The sequence below is a fragment of the Sminthopsis crassicaudata genome, chromosome 2, assembly GCF_048593235.1.
Source record: "Sminthopsis crassicaudata isolate SCR6 chromosome 2, ASM4859323v1, whole genome shotgun sequence".
NCBI classification, from domain to species: domain Eukaryota; kingdom Metazoa; phylum Chordata; class Mammalia; order Dasyuromorphia; family Dasyuridae; genus Sminthopsis; species Sminthopsis crassicaudata.
The window spans coordinates 119,700,425-119,723,510 of NC_133618.1; the positions used below are offsets into that span (position 1 = coordinate 119,700,425).

Here is a 23,086-nt window from a genome sequence, read left to right on the forward strand (position 1 = left end):
TTTCTACTGACATTAAGTAGCTGCAGAATACCATGATTTTTTGAGTCTTTTTAAAAAATTATTATTTTTTAATCTTTTTCTGTCTGTGAGTATCAGTTCTCACTGCTTTTTCCTGCTAGTTGGTAGCTACCCTTTGTATCTTATTATTATTATTAGGCTGACACTCAGAATCATACAATGTCTTTATATTTTAGATACTGGAAGTTTATTTATATATAAAATACGTAAAAAAAGCTTTTGTCAAAAAAAAAAAAAAAAAAAAAAAAAGCTGCCCAAGCCCCACAAACCTGTACATCTCCAATAACTAAAAATGATCTTAAGAAACAATGAAAAAGTCTTATCTTTCAAGAATAAGAATAATTTTATTAAGTTTGAAACAATTTTTGTAAATTTTAATAATTTTATGAACAGCATTGGTGAGTAAAAAATCATTGACCTATTCTGGGTTTTTATGAATAAAATAAGTACCAAATAATAGCCTTCAAAGAAACTGATACTGAAATGTCACAGAGTGAATATGTTTACTAAGGTTAATTCATGGTAATTTTCAAAACAAACTCCTTTGAATTGAATAAATGATTTCTTTTTCATATCACAATGAAATATAGTTGTATAAGAAAAACTTTTGAACTTTGGAAATGTAGAATACATTAAATGGAGGCAAAATTATAAAAAATAGAGCTGTTTTGTTGGAAACTTTAAAAATGCATTGCTTTGCTCTAGGACCAACTCATCTGTAGAACCCCATCACTCCCATACTCTGCAACTGAGAAAACATTCAGTCAGGTAAAGAGAATCATAGCCCTTTCCATTCCATATGCCCAATTCTGAGGCCATATTTCATGTTCGTTTATGTTTTCTGTACCAGCCAAACTCAGCTCTGTCCAGTGAATGTCAGTGTATGACAACAAAACCATCATCCATTTACAAAGACATCTTAAAATTTAAACTGTTTCCATGGGAAGTTCCAAGGTCCAAAATTCTCAGATCAAACTTTATTGAGTTTTGTAACAATTAATACTCTCACTGTCTGATCAAACGCACTGCAGACACAGAGCCCCCTCTTATCTGGACTCCAATCCAGGCTCGAAATGGGCTGAGTTGACAGGGTTACATTCTGTAGCAGACTTACTGAACCTGCTACTCCCATCTCTACGCCCTCAGAATCTTTCTTTGAACGTTGAACAGGGTATTCACTGAAAAGAAAACCAAAGAAATAAAGAATAAGAACTTAAAAATATTTTGAATTCAGTGCATGTATCTATACACACAGAAAAAGCAGAGCACTAATATAATCCTTTGACATATTCAGTTCAAAAAACTTTGGTGTCTGGAGGCATGTAAAGAAAGATTCAGCCCCTAACCTCTACTTCTGCTAAAAGTGATTTTAATAAAACATGTTAATGAACATGCTGATCCTTCAAATGCATATCTTACTGTGAGCTAGAGGCTCTTTCTGTACACTGTGTACAAGGATGTGATTCCAAAATATAGAATTAACACAGTTAAGACAGAGGCTGTCTTAACACTGCACACTGAGAAATGATTTCTACTAGGTTTCAACTACACAAGCCTGATGTAGTCACTCCTGAACTACTTTCCACTACTCCTTTAATTTGCTATGGCTCTCAAGACCCAATTTCAATTTCTTTGTGTAACTTTGACAACTTCTAGGAGTGTGAACTTAGAATATTCTTAGAATAAATTATTTGAAAAGATTATAAAAGAGGTTTTTTTTATTTTTATAGATGAAAACATGAATCAACAAAGTAGGAATGGGAGCTTTAATAACTTCTAAATAATAACCAATATTGAGGAAAAATAATTTAGGGTGTTCAAAATTATTAGTCAACACCAACTTATTAATCTTTGGATCTCTTTAAGCTGTATAAGTATCAACTATTATTTCGTTTCATAGAGGTACTTAGTGGAAGTACAGGGATAAAGGGGCACACAGCAAATCAGAAATGGAGCAGGAAGAGGTAGGGATATAACTTCAATGCTCTGTCTGTTAGACCCAACTACTTCTCATTTTAATTAAAAAGAATAAAACATTCAGATGAACAAATCATTTAAGTGGAAAGCCCTTTGCTTATATGTCTATTGGCAAGAGCTGAAGCTGTTAAGTATTTAAAAGATCACGTAAAGGGGGGGGAAAAAGCCCTTTCCATTATCCATTAAAGTTTTTATGTCCCTCATTAATTTTAATCCATTCTCATCAGTAAGACATCAATGGTCAAGGGCAAATGAGCTCTGTGTATTGGGAAATATAATTTGGGGCCAAGGCCCTGCAGTTCTGTTTTCTACATAGAGATGAATAAATGGTAATGTATTCAAATTTGAAATTATTAAATAGAGAAAAGAGATCTATATGGGAAATATCTTTTAAATGAGATCAAACATTCAGGTATCAAAGATTTTTACAACTCAGGGAATCATTTTCGAATGTATGCACAAATATATATTTAAAAACACATTTTATATAACATATATATATATAATACATATAATGTATGAAGACAATATATATGTACATAGTTGTGTATATGTATACACATAAACACAATATAAAAGGCAACATGATATAAGTGATAAGGAACAGGCAAGCCTTGGAGGTAGCAAGGCATAAATTAAAATCATGCCTCTGCCACATACTAGCTGTGGTCATAGACAGGATACCTAACTTGTAAATTGCCCAAGCAACTATGACAATAAGTTACAAAGTTGCAGATCTCTGAGAAACAGTTTCTTCATCTGTAAAATGAGGGAGTTAGATTAGACGGTCTGTTAAGATTTTTTTTAGATATTCTAAAAATATCTATTCCTGACTACAAAAGACCTGTGACTTCTGACCCAGGTGTAAGAATAGGGAATAGGTAAGGCTTGAAAGAATTTGCCAAGGATGCCACAATGGCTGATCTTATAACACAACACCATTACTATCCAGAAATTGCTTACGTCTGCGCTTAAGACCTGAGCTCATAGCATAGCCCAATACACAGGATTTGTCCGGGACACACATAGCCCAAGGGAACATAAGCACAGACACACAATGAAAGCCACCCGGGGAACCAGACTCTCTAGAGAGGCATTGCTTTGCCACTATGAAGTTTTCCCGGTAGTTCTACTGAACCTCTTTCTAATAGTCTGATGTATGGTTCTAGTATATATTTACATAGGATATGATTAGCTTAGCTTCTTCTACTTCAAATCAAGTATAATTTAAACTTTTAAATTCAATTTTCATTTCCCAAGCATTTCTGAGGCTATCTCTATGCTTACAACCTTTTGTAACTATTTCAATTTGAGAAAAAAATTATTTAGCTATTAGATTTATTATTCTCTGTAAATAATTCAGGCTGTGTAAGGAACACTAATTCAGAGGCTTTGCCTCTCCTTTCCAGAATGAATTCCTGTCTTTGCTATCTTCCATTTCATCTTTATTCTTCCCTCTCTCCCTTTCTTTTTATGAGTCACCTAGTTCATACACTTAGCAACAGAAAGGCAGAGTTGATCCCAATCAGTGAAAAGAAAACATGAGATGAAGGACCAAAAGCAAGGACAATTTAGCAAATATTAATAGTACTTTTTAAAATAAATCTACCTTTCCTTTAGCAACATATAGAAAGAAAGTTTTCTGTTTGAGTTTTCAATCTAATGCAACTACAATTCTCACTATGGGAAAAAATGAATTTGCTTCTAAATCTGTTCTTCTGGCTCAGTGATTCAGAGGCAATGTTAGTTTGATTCCTATCCCTGTTTAACCTTGATTACTCTGACAGGTACTTTCTAACTGCCACATTGTATTTCACAACTACTTTAGCTTCTTATACTCCTAATCAAACTTTATTTTTGAAATATCTGTCATTTCTCATTAAGCTGTCAAGTTTTCTTCTCTTTTTTCATGTCAAACTGTGGGAAAAAAAATGTTCTTTCAAGTCTATTCTGCTTAGCAAAGGCCACCAGAAGCAGTTTAAACTTTTCATTCTTAAAAGGCTTCATTCAAAGGATACTGACATTAAGAGTTTATTGATTTGCTTCCTAGGTTGAAGAATTAAATACAAGATAATAATAATGCCATTTTCTATGATTAGATATCCTTAAAGTCTCCCCATTTGGGATGTTTAACTTTATCTTTCTTGATGTTAAAAAAACAACTATAATGATGATTAATAGATTGGGGGGGGGGGAAGGAATTGTTCCTGTGCCATCTGAATCTGTACATAATCTGATCAAATATAATGCTGTAATTTGCAATATTTCAGATTTGCAAAAGAAAACAATCTTTTTTTAATTTAAATGAATGAAAACATGTAATGAAATGTAAGGACAGTAGCATTTATTCAGGAAAAGGAAATTTCAAATTATGTCAAAAGGGATTAAATTGAGTGAATAAATACAAAAAATTAAATCTGTTTTTATATAAAGCATCTTAAAACAAACAAAAAACAATCAGAAGAAATCACATGCATTAAGAGAAGACTTACTACTTCCACAGATGAAGGGCCCCTGCACCTCCAGCAGTCATAAAGATCTCTCTATTCTGGGGCAGATGTCGGACTTGCCATACAGTAGATTTATGGGCCTAAAAAGGATCAGAATCATTCCACTAGTTACAAATAAACTGATGAATAAAAATACACTTAAGAAAAGAAATTCAACAAATATATATTTTCACAAATTGAATTGGGTCAGTTTTTAGGAATCTAATGAAATTTTACTCTTTATAATGGCTATCAGAGGTTGGGTAAAACTTTTTAATTGTATTTTTTTTCCTTAAAGAAGCCATCAAGAAAATAGGAAAACAAAATAACAATTACATGATACAGCTAAAAGAGAATCCAATTTTGAATTGGAAAAACTGTGTGACTCTGGGCAAGTCATTTAATCTTTCTGGTTCCCAATTATTTTTTTTCTCCTCTCTGTCTCTGTCTAAAAGCTAAGATTTTTCTTCTACTAAATTTATTCTGCTTAACAAAGGGCATCAGAAGAAGTTTAAATTTTTTATTCTCATGAGACTTCATTCAAAGATCACTGAATTTGAGAGTTGATTAATTTGCTTACTAGCTTGAAGAATCTCCCTCATTCTCCCCTTTTTGCCTGTCTTCCTCTCCCTCTCCCTCTCTCTCTCTCTCCTTCCCTTTTTCCCTCCCTTTCTCTTATTCTCCACAATTGGAGTTTAGGAACTTGCCCAGGATCATAGAAGTTAGTACATGTCTGAGGTCAAATTTGAACTTAGGTCCTCTTGACTCCTGAGCTAGTGCTCTCTCTGCTGCACCACCAAGCCGCGCCTTGCCTCCAATTTTTCAGTGTGTAAATTGAAGGTTTAGACCATCTCTGAAGACCTTTTACCTCTAAATCTAAGATTGATAACTAGAAACATCATGAAAACCCTTGTATGAAATTGATATCAGGACACAGGACCAATACAACTTATAATAGTATAGTTACATTTCAGGAGATATGATTTCAATTACTTAATTTCTTAATCCATGTAATAATGAATTGCATTGTAATAGGAGTTCAAGAAAATTTTTTTTTCCATTAAAACTTTTTATTTTCTAAACATTTGCATGGATAAATTTTCAACACTGATCTTTGCAAAAACCTTGTGTTCCAAATCTCTTCCCTACCTACCCAGAAGTCAAGTAATCCAGTATATGTTAAATATGTGCAATTTCAAGGAAATTTTAAAGAGAAAGATGTCATGATATTAAAGATCCTTTTCCATTTCCCACAGCACAATGTAATTCACTTCTCTTTATGTGAATTAAAAAATTTAACTATTTCTAGCACAGTGAATGTATTTTTAAAAATTCAATTAAAACTTTATTGTTAGAAGCCAAGAGTTTTTCATTGCTATTAGGGGAAATATTCATTAATACTGATATTTACTATTCACATAGGCATTTTCAGTCAAAGAGGATCTTGTACTGATAAACAAGCTAGGTAACAACAAATAACTTTTAGTTTTCTTAAGCTATAACACACCTGCACTTCCTTTAGCTAATGGCTGTAATTGCATCATATGACTTAGAGCTAAGTCCTTTCTTTCAAAAATCATCAGAATAACATGAATTGAAGAGGTTTTCAACCCCCTACTATTTCTTACTACTAAGTGTTCATCATGATTTTTTTTTGTAATGTGGTCATTTCTTGACATTTATTTTATATACCTGTAAAAAAGGTTTTTGTGGTTCTTCTCCAAGTCTTCCATATTCTTTAAGAATTGTTCACATGGTTGTTTAATTGTATTTCTCTCTGGCTCTTAAGCATTCTGGCTTGATAAAAGGGAAAAAAAACCTTTTGTTGTTTTCAAAACGTATTAGCTAATTTTTTTCTCTGTTTCTCAGTTTTCTGAACATCTATATCCCACTGCTAAAATAATATTAGGAACTATATTCATGGTTGTGCTTTCCAAATTCTAATTACCAGTTTTGAGAAGCTTTGATATACATCTCCAATATTTTCCTCTTTGCAAGAAAAGCTATTATCCAAGTCTTTCCAGTATATTTTGTTCTCTGCCCCTCCACTCCCATCTTCAACTGTTCCATGAGTAATAACTGTAGGTCTTTTTTCCTCACGTGTTTCGATTACTTAGTCTTTGCTTCCCTAGCAAAAGAACCACTCATATTTTTATTGTCGTCTTTATCAAAGTCATAAGCTCAGCTCAAATCAGTTTCTATTTCTAGTTTCCCAGATTTTCCTGGGAAATGTTTTCTTCTCAAAAAATCTGTAATTAATTAATTTATTATTGCTATTTCTAATTACAATAGAGAATGTGAACTATGGAGGGGCTTTTCTTTGTGTTCCAAGCTCAGTCATCCTGAAGGAACTGGGGTGGGGGGGGGGAGTATTGGATGGTTCCTTCAGCCCTTCCCTGGACTCAACTCAGCCCTTGGAAGGGAAGTAGACTCTTACCCAAGACTCAACTATGCCTCAGGCCTTGGGAGCTAAGAGGACAAGCAGAATGGTGAGAGATGACAGTTATCAAAATGAATATTTTCAAAAGGATATCTGGCATAATGAATTCACACATTCACATGTTTTAGATAGAGGATGTGTTGACCAGAAAAAACTGCAAGATCTGGAGACCAAAGAATGAAAGAGCTCTTTCAAAGGGTGACAGACTAAGACAGGAAAAGTCAACATGGTCATCTAGTCGTCCCTCATTTCTGGAGAAACTGAGGCCCAGAGAGGATCATTTGCATAGAATCATAGAGGCTGTAAAATAGCAAAGACAGTATTTAAAACCAGGCCCCTTGAATCTGAAAAGATATGGGGTTTGACCTTATCTGTAAAGCCATTTTCTCACTCTCAGATTCTTCATCTATAAAATAAGGATAACAGTTTTAGTAGCTTTAGTAGCTCTCTAATAGGGTTGCTATGAGGCAAGAAAAGTTTGGGAAAATTGTAAACAATATAGAATCTGAGCTATATTATCATTACTATGTTAACTTTTTTTTTACCTTTATGATATAATAAATACTCCGAAAAAGAACAATCTCTTTTTGGTAAAAAAGTAGATACAGAGGATTTTAGTCTTAAATTTGCTTGCTGCCATTCTCCAACTGATAAATAGTCAAAAGATAAAAGACAATTTTCAGATGAAGAAATCCATTTCTAGTCATATGAAAAAATGCTCTAAATCACTATTGATCAAAGAAATGCAAATTAAGACAATTTTGAGACAAGCCTCTCAAATTGGTTAAGATGACAGGAAAAGATAATGATAAATGTTGGGAGATGTAGGAAAACTGACAATACTAATACATTGTTAGTGGAGTTGTGAACTTATCTAACCATTCTGGAGAGCAATTTGGAACTATACCCACAGGGCTATCAAACTGTGCATACTCTTTGATCCAGCAGTGTCTCTACTGGGCCTATATCAAAAACAAAAAGGGAAAAAGACCCCACATGTGCAAAATGTTTGTGGCAGCCCTTTTTGTAGTGGCAAAAAATGGAAGCAGTGGGTGTCCATCAGCTGGAGAAATGGCTAAATAAGCTACGGTATATGAATGTTATGAAATATTATTGTTCTATAAGGAATTATCAACAGGATGATTTCAGAAAGATCTGGAGAGACATGAACTGATGCTAAGTAAAGTGTATAGAATCAAGAGAACATTATACGCAGCAACAAGATTATGTGATGATCAATTCTCATGGACATGGCTCTTTTCAACAATGAGGTGAATTCAGGCCAATTCTAATAGACTTGTGATGGAGAGAGCCATCTGCATCCAGAGAAAGGATTGTGGGGACTGAATGTGGATCACAACATAGTATTTTCATCTTTTTTGTTGTTTACTTGTTTTTTATTTTTTATAATTTTTTTCCCCTTTCTGATCTGATTTTTTTTTTGTGTAGCATAACTGTAGAAATATGTAATGAAGAATAATTCATGTTTAACCTATATCAGATTACTTGCTCTCTAGGAGAGGAGGTAGAGGTAAGAGAGGGAGAAAAAATTTGGAACACAAGGTTGCCAGGGTGAATGTTGAAAACCATCTCTGAATATATTTTGAAAATAGAAAGCTATTAATACAAAAAAAATTTTTTTGCTTGCTTTGTTACCATTTTGGTACCAGATGACTTGTCCAAACTCTAAAGTAAAAAATATGATGATGTATAGGATAGTATTAAAGATTAATAAACTCTAAGTACAATTTAAAAAAGGCAGGAAAACTGGTCAATTGAGAGAACACCAGCAATTTTTAATATCTTTGCAAATAACCCGTAAATCAATCTTAACTTTCCTAATGCTGTTGAGGGCACCACCATCCTACTCGTTATAAACCTAGGTGTTGTCTTTGATTCTTCACTTTCTCTCACTTCCTATATCCATGTTTTTCCCTACCAGATATTTAAAATTTACATCTGAATATGAGAAATCTACCTTGCCCATATGCTATAAAGTTTTAAAACAATAACTTTTATATAAGGTTCTGGAAGAAATTTGAGAGTCCAAATGAAAAGTCACTTTCTTTAGGCAAAACAAAAGAACCATTTTTACCAAAGACATTTACTTCACACTCTACCTTTTCTGAAACAGAGGCAAATCCTTTGGTTGGATGCTGAGTTCTCATATCAAAAACATGAAATTTTCCTTCTAGTGATGTAGCTACTAGTTTATTCATACTGATGTCTTTCCTGTCAAACTCCACACTACAAACCTAAAAATCAAGAATACAAACATTCATGACGATATCATCACTATTAATCAGTTTTCTTGAACTGAACAAAGCTGCCTCAAAATTAGGAGCAAACAAGAATAATGTAGTGTCCATTTAATTTTTTGAACTAGTATATGAGGTTCTTTTCCTTTTATAATCAATTTTCTTTCTTAGATGAACTACAACATTTTTGATGCTCTATTCTATGGACAAAGGTGAAAACAGCATCCTTATTTGAACAGTAAGTGAACATTAGAAAATTGTAAATAGAGCATTCTCTTCTGAAGGTATAAACTTCTGGGACTTCAAAGGTAAGTTTGGGTTATCCATGTTTAAGCCTTAGGGGAAAAGGCCCTTTTTATGCAAAGGAGATTTATGTGTGCTCTATTCCAATCCAATAGTACAAAGATGATTGTAAAAAAAAGTTCAGTGAAATGACCAAGAGTCAGAATATACATTACCCCATTTTTAATATTTGTTTCCCATCTTAACGACATATTTTTTAGATCAAATAGTTTGACATCCCCGTTGTCATAACCAGCACATACAACACGTTCCTCTTGATTATAAGCATTGCCTGTAAATAGACATACAACATTCCAATTTAAAATCATTACTAAAAAATGCTCCTGCAAATTGCCCTGTTAATATGGAACCTAATGTATGACCTATACAGAAACATATAGAAATGTAAATATATTTTTAATGAGTTTGAAAGATCATCAAAATTGATAAACTATATCTGATATTAAAGGCAAATTTTAGGATATATGACATTATTTGTCACCTAAAGTAAATATCAGGCATTTGGCAAAGTATAACAAAGGACATTTTTCTGGCTCCATTTCTGTGGACAGGTATTTAAATATCTTCAGATACTACATATAAATATGTGCCAAAAAGCTATCTTCATTAAAAAAGAACTACTGAATGATGATCTTATGAATATGTGTTATAATGTATATCTGTTTCAGTTAAATTTTCTGTATTCATATCCTCAAATCAGTGCTAGTATGAATTGTGGGCTGAGACACAGAAATATTGTATTCACAATACTGTAACTGTATTAAACCTTTCTTCTGCTTAAAGTTGAAAAAGTCCTATGTAATGTGCTATAAGGAAGAATATGTTTTCAATAAAGGGGGAAAAAAGCCTGAACTTTTAATGATTATATGATCATAAATTTGAAGCTGAAAGACTTGAGAGGCTACCATATTATATTTACTCTCATCACATTAATAAACCATTTGTTCTTTAACTTAACACAATTAAACTTAAACCTATATTTTGTGAATAAAATGATGAAAGGAATTAAGTAGAACAAAAAAGTTCATGTTTTTGGTTTTCTTTTGTTTAAAGAATTTACTTTTTAAAATTTTTTTTCTTAATTTGAGTTCTAAACTCTCTCCCTCCATTCAGTAACTATCCCATCCAATGAAAAGGCAAGCAATGTATCAGTTATACATGTGAAACCATGCAAAGTATTTCTAGATTAGCCATATTATCAAAAAAAAAAAAAAAAAAAAAAAAAGAGGCAAGAAAAATAAAGTGAAAAAAATTATACTTAATTGATCAGAGTTAATCAATTAGTTTTCTCTCTGGAGATAGCATTTTTCATTGTGAGCCCTTAAATTATCTTGGATTACTGTACTGATCAGGATAATAATTATTTATACATAATTATTTATGTAAAAACATTAACCTTTCATTTAATCAAAATGATCCATTTTAGTTTTTGAGCCTATCTTTCTCTCTTGTTTGATGAGATTTTTATCTTACCCATAAAATTGATAGGTAAAAATTTCCATTATCTCCTAATTTGCTTATATTACTCTATATATAAATGTTTCAATTTTGTCTTAGTATATATACAATGTGAGATATTGATCTATGCCTAGTTTCTGCCAAACTGTTTTCCAATTTTCCCAGCAATTTTTTGTCAATATAATGATCTCTTACTCTCAAAGACTTGTGTACTGCTTTCTAGAGTCCCCATCCTGGAGTGACTAAAAATAGTGTCCTAGTTGGGGTGACAAAATGTACCGTTCTTTCCAGAGCCCCCATGCTGGGGTGATTAAAATATACCATGTTAGTGGAGGAGTGATAAGGCTAGACTCCTGAGGATGGCAGAAAAATGGAGTCCTTTTATTCCCAGTTCTTTCACTCTTATATATCCTAATACCCTTATGTAACTAAAACAATACTGCACATATGCTAAGTATACATACTGTGCACGTAGAACCACATAAACAACTTGCCATTGTACACAGTTTGCCACCTGGTATCACTCTGCTTCAATCACAACACGGGTTGTCATCACCCCCTGAATTCTCAGGAAGGTAGAGGGCCCTTAGGGGAGGCAGGAAGCTGAACCAGACATTGTCAGCAGGTTTCCTCTGGGCTGAAGGGTCTTATACCTCACCTAGAGTTCCTCCACTGTCTGTGACTCTCTACAAAGCAGTAAAGATTTTCAGGCTTATCAAATTTAAGGTCAAAATGTTACTACCATGTGTTGTCTATTCCACCAATACACCACTGTTTCTTAGCCAGTAACAGATTGATTTTGTCATTTTGTTGTTGTTCAAAAGTGTATACAATTCTTCATGATCATTTCACTTAAGACTGCCAAGTTTTGTGGCATAATATTGGTCATAACAGCTTCTGATAATTACTTAAACTTTCTCTTCATTAGTGTGGTATACTCGTCCTTTTCATTTTTGATACTTATTTCTTGAAATATGATGTCTTGGATCTTTTTTTTTTTTTTTTTTTTGCCACTATTTTCAGGAAGTTCATTAATTTTTAAATTATCTTTCCTGGATTTATTTTCCAGGTCAGGTGTTTTTTCCAACAAGATTATTTCACATTTTCTTTTATTTTTTCCTTTTTTTGACTTTTATTTTGTTTCTTGATATCTTATGTTATAATTTTAAAGATTTTTTTTTTCCAGTGAGCTTTTGTATTTTTTTTTTCTTCAATTTGGCCAATTCTGCTTTTTAATTTTTGTGCCTGCTGCTGTCATGACAACTGCCTCCAAGGCTCACTGGTAGTGCCGTTACTCTCGGTTGATTCCCATTCCAGTCTAAGAGACCTTTCCTACCACCCTCCTAAGTTACCTTGGGCTACAAAAATGTCTCACCACAACCTTTTGTTGGCTATGCTGCTCCAGAATTTGATTTTATGTTATTTTAAAGTTGGTTGAAGGAGAATGTTGGGAGAGTTTGGCTATTTGCGGTTTCTACTCAGTTCTCTTGGTTCTACTCCAAAAAATTCATTTTTGAGACGATTTAATAGCCATAAGAATCAGTATGCCAGAATGGAAAAGAGTATTTGACCTGGCACCCAGCTGAAAGTGCTTCCCCTATACCTTAGTCAATCAATAGGTATTTATTAAGCACTTACTAAGTCCTAGGGATTAAAAAAAAAAAAAAAAAAAGTGGCAAGACAGTGTCTGCTCAAAATTCAATGAGGGAAAAAAGAAGTAAATGAATATGTACAAGCAAGTTATATAAAAAGCCAAATAGGAAATAATTAACAGAGCAAAAGCACTAGAATTAAGAGAGTTAGGAAAGGTTTCTTATGAAAATGGGATTTTAGTTGGGATTTAAAAATACTAGTAGCTGGAGAGGAGGAGAGAAAGCATACCAAGCACAAGTCACATCAATAGAAAATGCCTGGAACCAAAGACTAAAGGGTCTTGTTTGTGGAATAAATAGTCAGGAGGCCAGTGTCACTGGAATGGAGAGTACAAGAGAATAGGTATAAGAAGGCTTGAAAGGTTTCAAAATATGTAAGCATATCCTCTACTGGAAAATGTCCTACTCTGTCTTTTTGGGTGTTCTGATGCTCTAATATTTGTTAAAATCATTATCTAAAAGAATTTGAGGTGTTTTGAGAGGAGGTTGGACGAGTCCCTACCTTTACTTTGCCATCTGGGCTCTGCGGGAGCTCACATCTTAATAGAAGACAACATGTATAAGGGGGTGGGGCAGTAAGAGAGGGACGTCACAAGCATGGTGATCAGAGCCACAGGACAATTGAGTGTTATGTTTTTTCCTAAAATAGTGGTGTTGACTTCATTAGTAACTTCTGGATGATGTATTCTTAAATATCTTAAACAATGTTCACTTAAAAAAAAAAAAAACCAGCAATTAAACAGTTCATTTCTTTATTCAACACCCACTGAGGGAATGCCTTCTACCTACAGAGCATTATGTTAGGCGATGAGGAATACAGAAATAGAAAAGCAAACTGGAGGCAGAACCAAAATGACAGAATAGAAGTAGGAACTCCCCTGAACTCTCCCAAATTCTAATCCAAACAACTTTAAAATAACTCTGCAAATCTAATTCTGGAGCAGCAGAGCCAACACAAAATTGAGCTGAAACAAGTTTGCAGGCCAAGACAACTTAGGAAGCTGGCAGAAAAGCCTATCATACACAAGTGGCAGCAGTGGTCGAGTGGTGGTCAAGCCTGGAGGGTACAATGGTCTGTGCCGTGGCAAAGCCAGTTGCAGACCTGGGAAGTAGCTACATCAGTGCCAGCACCACATGCTCTCAGCCCACAGACAGGAAGTGAGTGACTGGCCTCAGATTACAGAGGACCTTTTGTGGGTACGCAGGTTGGGACTCTGCCATATTTCTCAGATGCACTACTAGATCACAGTTCAAGGGCAAAGAGGGCTGAGTGCAAGGGACCAGGGGAGCAGGAGCCATGGTCTCAGGCAGAAAGGACAAAAGTATGTGAAATCACCAGAAAGCAAGAGCCAAAGTCATAAAAGGGATGGTGGTCCTTGTCAGATCTTTGGAGAAGGAAAGAGTTTAGTACCAAATAAGACAAGGACATTGCACAGTAACAGTAATACTGTATGATGAGCAATTGTGAATGACTAGCTGTTCTTCTCAATATGATTCCAAGACAATTCTCAAAGGAGTTATGATAAAAAATGCTATCCACCTCTAGAGAAAAAAGTGATGGAGTATGAATGCAGATCAAAGGAAACTTTTTATTTTCTTCATTTTTCTTGGGTTTTTTTTTTTTTGAGTCCACATTTTCTTTTGCAACACAGCTAATATGGAAATATTTTGCAAGATTTCATGTGTATAATTTATATCAAATTGCTTACCTTCTTAAGAAGGAGGGAGATGTAGGAGGAAGAGACAGCATTTGAAACTCAAAATTTAAAAAAAAATGTTAAATATGTTTTAAATCAAATTGAGGGGGAAAAAATAATAATAATAATAATAAAAAACCAGTTGGTATGCACTGCAAAGGATGCCAGCATTTTAATGATCAATAATATCAATCATCAATAATATATTAATAATATATTATGTAGTAAAATGGTATTTTTCTAACTGCTGTGGCTGTAGGTGGAAAAGCAGTCCAGCTCAGGGAATGGTGACCTGGATTTGGGTTCCCAAAACTTTTGCTCGAGTACTCCCTATAAAACACGGTGATTATAACCATAAGCAAGTCACCTAACTTCTTAATGATCCATGAAACTTGTCTATGACAAGGAATTGGGAGAAAGTGCTAATGTGATCTGGTAGAGAGAGTCTTCTTATCAGGAGTTCCCTGACGTACATATATGTATATATCTATGTATGTGTGTATAATATGCCTATGGGATATGTGTATCCACTTCTGATATCTATGCTAACAGATGGAAGAGAACATTCAGAAGATTACCTTATCACTTAATCAAGTAAAAGCAAAAATGACTACTAGAATTGGTATTAATATTCTGTTGGTTTTGATAACAATACATATGACAATTATTAATAACATAAATAATTATAAGAATATATTTGAATGTACTAACATAAAAAAATTCAGAAAACAATTTAGTACTTTTAATTTAAGTATATATCAAATGGGGAGAGCAAACTGACATAAGTTCCCTATATGGAATCTTACTTGAAGAAATAAAATTGGTAGCCCTTTGCTAATCCTTATTTTTTGTCTTTCCCTTCCTATCTCCTACCTATTTCTATTTTCTTTCACAAACTTATTTGCTTGGGTGAGGAGTATCACTAAAGAGTGTTTCTTAAACCCGCATTCAGTGCTAAAAAAAGTTTCTGGTTTCCTAAATCTAGGTAAATATTCTCTTTAAAAAATTCTGTATAAATCAGATAATCCTAAAAGGAGGCTTCAATTATATAATTCTTAAAATTTCTTCAAGGGTTCGCTTATATTTTGTAATCTGATATCTAAAAATGCAAATGTTGATTAATAATTTACCAAATGCAACAGTCCAACAATCTCTCTTGCTTTCTCCTTGTACGGGTTCCATATTAGCCACAGGGACATCTTTTTGCCTGGGGTCCCATACCTTCACAGTTCCTATCAGGAATAAAAAAGGATTGGTAAAACAAGATGGATATTAGTTAGTTTCCTTTTAGTTTTCTTATAACATACTCCTAAAATCAATTATTGATAGGGTTTTAAGTGTTATAATATCTGAGGAAATTTATATTTTCTGACCTGTAATAATTAGGAAAGAATATCATGGAAAAAGCACTAAATATGAAGTCAGAGGGCCTAGAAAGTCACTTGAGGGGCTTTGAGAAAAATCACACACTCTTGTGTATTTCAGTTTATTCTTATGTGAAAAATAAGGGGATTAGACTAGATAACATCCAAGGTCTTTTCAAGCCTTAAACCTGTCACTATATGAATCCTAAGGAATACTGTACAATCACAGAAATAACATCAAAATCACCAGAATGGTTTTCCATATTAATGAATTTTTAAAAGCCATTTTAAAATAATTCATAATCTAGGTTTCACTCATAAAGACAGCAGAATTGTTACTTGCTTAAGATCTTAAATCACATAAGATCTAACCTATCAAAAATGCTTCATTATTGTTGTCATTTTATTCTCTCCCTCTTTTCACTGATGTTACCTGATTTAGAGGTACAAGAAACAATACAATCAACAAATATTTAATAAGGGCCTACTATATGCTTCTATAGCTGTTGTACTTTATGTTGAACTCAAAGATATCATTTCTTTCAAAATCAACTTTCATTTTCTTTTAGTAATGGAGAAAAAGAGCAGAATAAAATTAAAGGTAATCTTTCTTCTCTAATCAATTTCAAGATGATAAAATCCTTAAGGACACAGAATCTAATGTAGTACATAGTGTACAATAAAAATAGAACAAATGTTTATTAAGTGAAAGCTAAATAATTTCAATGTCCATTTCTGCCTTTTACTTGAACATGTAAATTATTATTAATAAATTATTAACTGGATTCATCAGCTATTCCTACATCACACCTGGAGAGACAGAAATGTGTATATTGATACAGGGTTACCTTGTAAGGCAGTCAGTAGGAAGGAGAAGTTTAGAAAATCAATCAATTAACAAAAATTCATTAAGTGCCTATTTTGATTCAGGCATCATGTTAGGCACTGGGCTTACAAAAAGAAAAATGAAATAGTCACTACTTCAGGGTAGCATAAAAGACAGTAAAAATGGAAATATGTAAAAAATATAAAATTTTTGAAAAAGTATGCAAGCATGTATATAAAATTTCCGTATAAAATTTATATATTTGGTGATTATAAATAAGAACCATAAAAACTGCTTCAAAGCCTCTACTGAAAAACATTCACCGGCAGCTCAAGGAACTTCTTTCTCCTTCCCCCAGCATGCTTAGTAAGTGCTTGCATTTCCCTATTCCCTCTCCATCAAGTTACAAAGAAGTCTGGCCTAAGACAGAATAGGGGTAACAGCACTGAAGAAACCTGGGAGACAATAGAATCCTTTGCCTTTTAACAGCTATCAATTTGGCAATTTTTACTTGCACTAAAAAAAATTTTTTTTTAAGTAGAAAAAGAGAAGCTGCCATTCACATTAAATTGGCAGTTGCTAGATTTTAAACATCTACAAGATTCACGGGAAAACACATTTTAATGATTTGGTCAGTACAAAGCTAATAGCAAATGTCATTCCATTACACTAAGATATTAATTTTATCTAATGCCATTTGGTTTTACCTGAAAATTAATAAAAGATGACAGTTTCAAATTCAAACTCATCCAATGGCATAATGAAGAGGCTACTGGCCTAGGTCTAAGAATCTCTAGGTTCTAGTTTCAGTTCTACCACAGACCAACTGTGGAATCACAGATAAAACACCCCTCTCTCCATTTCCTCATTTAGTAAATGTAGTTAATATCAAACATTTTACCTACCTCACCTTTGTTTAAGTATCAAATAAAATTATAAAGGACAAACTGCTATAGGAATGTGAAATAATTACTATTATAAAATTCTATAGACAAATAGACTCAAATGAGGGAAATAAATATAGCTAAAATTAGGTGTTAAAAAAGACTTTTTTTTTCCTACTTCAGTGTTCACAAAGATCGATGGATTTTTCTCCCTGGAAAAGATACAGAGTTTGCTGACTCACCATCTCGGCTTCCAGTTACAATTTCTGGTGCTCCTTCCCCAATTCCTAAGCCACCTACACCATCTATAGCATTTATGATTTCCTTATGACCTTTTACAGAATACACTGGAGTCAGTGGAGCTTCCAAATTCCTACACAACAGAAAACAGAAAACATAGCATACTTAGTTTTATAGTAAAATTTGGTACTAAAATAAAACAATGTTCAAATTGTTATAAAAGTTTTCTGTGAAACATATTAGTTTTAAAATGTATTGCATTTCAGCCTCCTCTTACCTTTCCACTTAACACCCTATTGCTTAACAAAACCTTCAGATTTAAACTAAAACATCCCATAATAAAAAGCAAATGCTAACTAGTTTAAATTACAACCAAAGTCGGCACTGGAATTTTGGCTGAGACTATTTACTAATATCCAGATATGTAGATAAGATAGTTTTAATTTTATACTAATGAGAAATTTCCCTTAATAGAAGGGATATACTTTTGCTTTCAGTGTGAATTCCAGATGTCTTCTCTACTGAAATAATTACATTTTTTTTTTTTTAGTGTGCTTAAATACTATACATCATTTTAAATACTAGCTGTGACATATTATATAGACTCAAATATTCCAAACTGCTTTAATAATGATTGGCAGGTATAAGTATGTACTCTAGACAGGAAGTTTCAGAGATAAGGTTGTCCTGGCAGAGCTAGTTTTAACAAACTCTTTTTTTTTTTTCCAATTTCTTTTCCAATTCCTTATGTTTTTCCAGTTGGAGTTTTTCCTAATTTTTCCTTCTTTTAATATTTAGTATTATATTTTTTTGAGAAAAAAGGGAATAGCTTAACAAGTTGTAGTATATGAAGGTAATGGATTATTATTTTCTATAAAAAATGATGAACAAGCTGATTTTAGAAAAACCTGGAAAGATTTATACTGAGTGAAACAAGCAAAACCATAAATATATTGTACACAATTAACAGCAAGAATGTGCAATGATCAGCTATGAAAAACTTGGTTCTTCCCAATGGTTCAGTGATCCAAAGTAATCCCAACAGACTTGGGCAAATGCCATCTGCATCCAGAAAAAGAGCTAAAGAGACTGAATTGAATGTACATCAACATATGCTATGTTCACTTCTTTTTTCTGTTGCTTTTTTTTTCCCCTTTCTCATGGTTTTTCCCTTTTAGGCTCATTTTTCTCTTCCAATATTATTCATAAAGCAATGTGTATTAAAAATAAATAAATTTACTAGGAAACAAAAAAGAAAAAAAATGACTTCATGAACTGCAAACCTTGTCTGTCAACTTATTTTGTAAGATAAGGTTTATTTGTTTTGAATAAAAGTTCAGCCTTGGAATCAAGAAGACATGTTCAAATCCTGCTTCTGATACATAGATATTACTATGCATAAGTAACAGATGAGTTGCCAATATCCATTAGTTTATACAAATTCCTATTTCTCAATCTATCCTCCTTTTGCCTTCATGTCTCTCTCTCTTTTTTTTTTTCCCTGAGGGAACCTTTCTAATCTTTCTCTCTTTTAATATTTCACCTTATGTCCTATGCCTGTTGATGGTTGCTATTTCTCCATGAAGCAATTAATACAAAGAAGAATTCTGAATAATTTCAATTTCCTCAAGGACATAAGACTAAGCTACTAAATAATAATTTCAAGACAATTTTCTTCTAAAGTGTTATGTGTCAGGATGTTAGCCAAGATAATTCTGTAGAGTAAATTTCTTGTCCAGAAAATCACCCAATACTCATATATTTCAAGTCATTAATATTTAGAGATGCTCCTAGAAATTAAAACATCAAAGGACTTGAAGCTATGAGTGTCAGACTTTAGAAAACAACTGATCCAATCTCCTCACTTCACAAATAAGAAAATTAAGACAAGAGAGATAAATCAATTGCTCCAATCACAAATAAAGGTGGTGTGTTTCAAAATCTAAATTAGACTCTAGGATCTTAGACTCCAGCTTCAATAGACTAAAAAATTTGATACAGATGATGAAATTTTGGCATACTTATTGTGGCTTCTTTTTATGGTATAAATTAACCTTCATTTATAGACTATTGTGTTCCCCAAAATATGGATAAATATTTGATTTAGAAAAAGATTTAAAATTCACTAGTGAAAATATTTAATAAATACACCCAATGAATCCTTTTGTGAAGAAAATTTTGTCATAAAAATAAAATAATTGTTAAGTTTTAATAAGTTTGGATCTTATATAAATTTCCTTACATTAATGTAAGAATATAACCAGAAGTTGAGGGTCCTAAACATTAGCATTCAAAGACAAATACAAAGACAAATGCAATAGCGTTTTCTTACATGTCCATATTGTTAATAATATTTGCAGTAACTAAAGAAAAATGCAACAACATTCTCAACCTGAATTTGAATATGAATACTAAAAATAGATATTTGAAAAACAGCTATCTTACAACCAAATTAAGACTGAATAAGGAAACTTTTAAAAATAATTCTCTTTTAAAGACAGAATGATAGGAATACCAAAGAATTTTTTTTTTAATCTCAGCTGTCTAAACACTTATTAGATAATCTTACCATACATTCAGATTTCCATCAAAATCCCCAGTAGCTAGATATCTCTGCTGTAGAGATGCTGCACCAAATGTTCCACATTTAAAGGGCTTGGACTTTTCAATCTTGATGTGGGGAGGAAAAAGATAAATTATTTACCTAAGCAGCTATTGGTAACCAATAATATTTATGGAACTGTTGTGGAATTTAAATAAGACATACCACATTTAACATAAGAAGACTACTTTCTGATAAAATGCTAATCATGTTTTTCTTTAGCCTTTTATCTATAACTTTAAAATACCACATTACTGAAAATTTTTTAAAATTTGTGCATGTATTCTCCTCTTCTCATCTCTCTAACAGGTATTCACAGGATGACAACTCTGCTATCTCTACTGATATGCAAATAGGGGAATTTCATCCATTAATACATTACATTCTTCCTTGAAATCTAAAATAGGAAGTTAGAACCTACTTAAGTTCTTATTTTTTTCTAGAAGGCTACAGAAACTAAATAAAAAAATCAAAATGTTCACATGCTTCTAGTATTTTTCCCTGTAGAACACAGTATGCTGAGAAAGATTCTCTAGAGATCCTCATATTTATTCACTAGACATATAATTCTTCCAGTTAATATACTCTCTGGAGATTTTTTAAATTAAAAAAAACCAAAAACTCAAGTGATATTCAAAATTTCATGTTATACCTGAGAAAACTCATAATATGCCCTAGAGTTGTAATACAGCCTTTGAGATTGTTTTACCTTGTTTGACTTTTTCAACTCCCATGATTGGAATGAACCCTTTCAGTCATACATAAAGTCCATAATTCTTGACCAATCACAAAAGGTTCCATTTCCATAATCCTTAACTTTTAAATTTTTTCTAGAAGACAATAAGGTCCAATCTTTCATTGTTCCCTACGCCCTAAACTTATTTAATTCTCACTGCCACTTGTAGTTACTCTCTCTTGCTGCTTTCCGGACCATTACAATGATGCTCTGGGCTCATTTTCGTTTCTTCAAAATTTTGATCCTACCTCTATATAGATATATAGATATATAGTTTAAATTTTACAGTGTTTCTACCCTTGAATCCCTTATTTCCTTGTTTTATTAAAGTTCATTGCTTTCAATCCCCATTCTAGATGGGGATTGAAAGATTACTATTTTAAATGGCTAAATATCACTAAAGGAAGTCACACAACTTTGTTGACTAAATCCAAAATTAGAGCATGTTAATTCTCAATTGAGTCCTGTTATATCTCAATATTTTTTCTGTTCCCAGATGAACCCTACAGCATGACCACAGTCTTAGTTCTTCTCTTCAAACTACCTACATCAACTTTCTGTCCTCCTCTTAAGAGAGGACTTTGTCTCATGCTTTATTGAAAAAATTGAGGCAGTTTAAGCCAAGCTCCTTCATTTCCCCAATTCAACATATGAAATCTTAATACCATCTCCTAGTCTTTCCTTCTCTACTCCAGTTTTAGACAATCCCTCTCCAGTATTTTATCTTGATCTCATCCCATTCCAGAGGCTTGCTCTATCTAATAAAAAGAAAACAAAATCAAAAACAAACCTATTTTGTTCTCCCTAATTTCCAATCTCTATTAGCTTCTTCTCTAATTCTTACAAACATATGAAGGTTTCTCCTATCTTAAAAGCCAACAAATAAAAAATACTCTTGACAATTTTATTAGACCCTATTATTCCCTCAAGTTACATTTCTCTTTCACATTCAAAATCCCAGAAAAATACTCTACACTCATTCCTTGTCTTTTCACTTCAGTGTGAATTCTGATTCTGCTCCCTGAATTAAAATGTTTCCTGTAAATTTATCACTGATTTCTTTACTGCTCAAGTTAATGATCTTTTCTCACTTTACATCCTTCTCATTCTCAGCAGAATCTGACTCTGTTATTGCTGGTTTCTGACCTTGGTTATTCTCTTTTTCTTCCCCTTCTACCTTTTTATTCTCTCTCCCTCTCCCCCCAACACTTTCTTTTCTGGCTTTCTTGTCAAAACTGACTTTTGTCTTCCTATAGAATCATCCATGTCACAACTCCATATATGGTGGTAACCCAGGTCTTTATCTTGAACTTTCTTTTTTCTCTACATTCTCTCTCTTGGTTACCTCATCAAGATGATTTTCAAATCAATATACCCAACCCCTACCTTCCTCCTCAGCTCCAGTCCTCAACCATGTCTATCAGACATTTCTATATGGATGTTCCATAGGCATTTCAAATTTACTATGTCCAAAACAGAACTATCCTTCCCTCTAAATTTAATGCCTTCTTTCTGTCAAAGGAACAACCATTCTTCTAATCATTTGGGATTTCAAATTTGGCATTATTTTCCACTCTTCCTTCTTCCTCAGAGTCCTCTGACAACAACAGCTCCCAACTGTCTCCCTGCATCTAGTTTTTCTCTACTCTAATCCATCTCCCCACAGACACTAAGTTTCTATTGTTAAAACACAATTCTGATCAAGTTACTTTTCTTTTTAAGAAGTTTCAGTGGCTCCCTACTACCTATAGGATAAAATAAAAAATTCCTTTTTTAGATATTTAGAGGCCTTTACCACGCCCCTCTCCTATTTGGTTGTACATTTTTCTCCCTCACCACCTCTACATTTTGGCCAAATGATGCTTCTTGCCATCCCCTGGACATTACACCTCCCCCTCCCTCTCCATCTGTTTCACTTTTATCCCCCAATTCCCTATCCCCTGCTCCATTGGATCGAATGCCACCTCCTATAAAAAGCCTTTTCTAATTGCTCCAATTGTTAGATAGTATTTTGTGTACACCTTGTTTTGACTTCTTGATGTATTGGCTACATCCCCTTAATAGAGTATATTCTTCTTGATGGTAGGAATTTTATTTTTATCTTGGATATCCGGGGCCTAATAGTGATTGGCACATGGGTGC

The 23,086-nt window shown here is 33.1% G+C and overlaps 1 protein-coding gene and 1 pseudogene across 2 annotated transcripts in view; both read right to left on the bottom strand.

Annotated features, from left to right (window-relative positions):
- Positions 1 to 342: 342 nt before the first annotated feature.
- DNAAF10 (dynein axonemal assembly factor 10) overlaps positions 343 to 23,086 on the bottom strand; it is a 40,680-nt gene continuing 17,936 nt past the window's right edge. For both annotated transcript variants that reach the window (XM_074287098.1, XM_074287099.1), the window contains exons 2-8: positions 20,176 to 20,276; positions 17,609 to 17,739; positions 15,423 to 15,524; positions 9,641 to 9,756; positions 9,045 to 9,179; positions 4,488 to 4,585; positions 343 to 1,196 (exon numbers count right to left, since the gene is read on the bottom strand). In XM_074287098.1, the coding sequence (XP_074143199.1) occupies positions 989 to 1,196; positions 4,488 to 4,585; positions 9,045 to 9,179; positions 9,641 to 9,756; positions 15,423 to 15,524; positions 17,609 to 17,739; positions 20,176 to 20,276 (891 nt within the window). In that variant the 3' untranslated portion in view covers positions 343 to 988. The remainder of the gene's footprint in view (positions 1,197 to 4,487; positions 4,586 to 9,044; positions 9,180 to 9,640; positions 9,757 to 15,422; positions 15,525 to 17,608; positions 17,740 to 20,175; positions 20,277 to 23,086) is intronic.
- On the bottom strand, positions 6,027 to 8,851 carry LOC141554869 (synaptonemal complex protein 3 pseudogene; annotated as a pseudogene).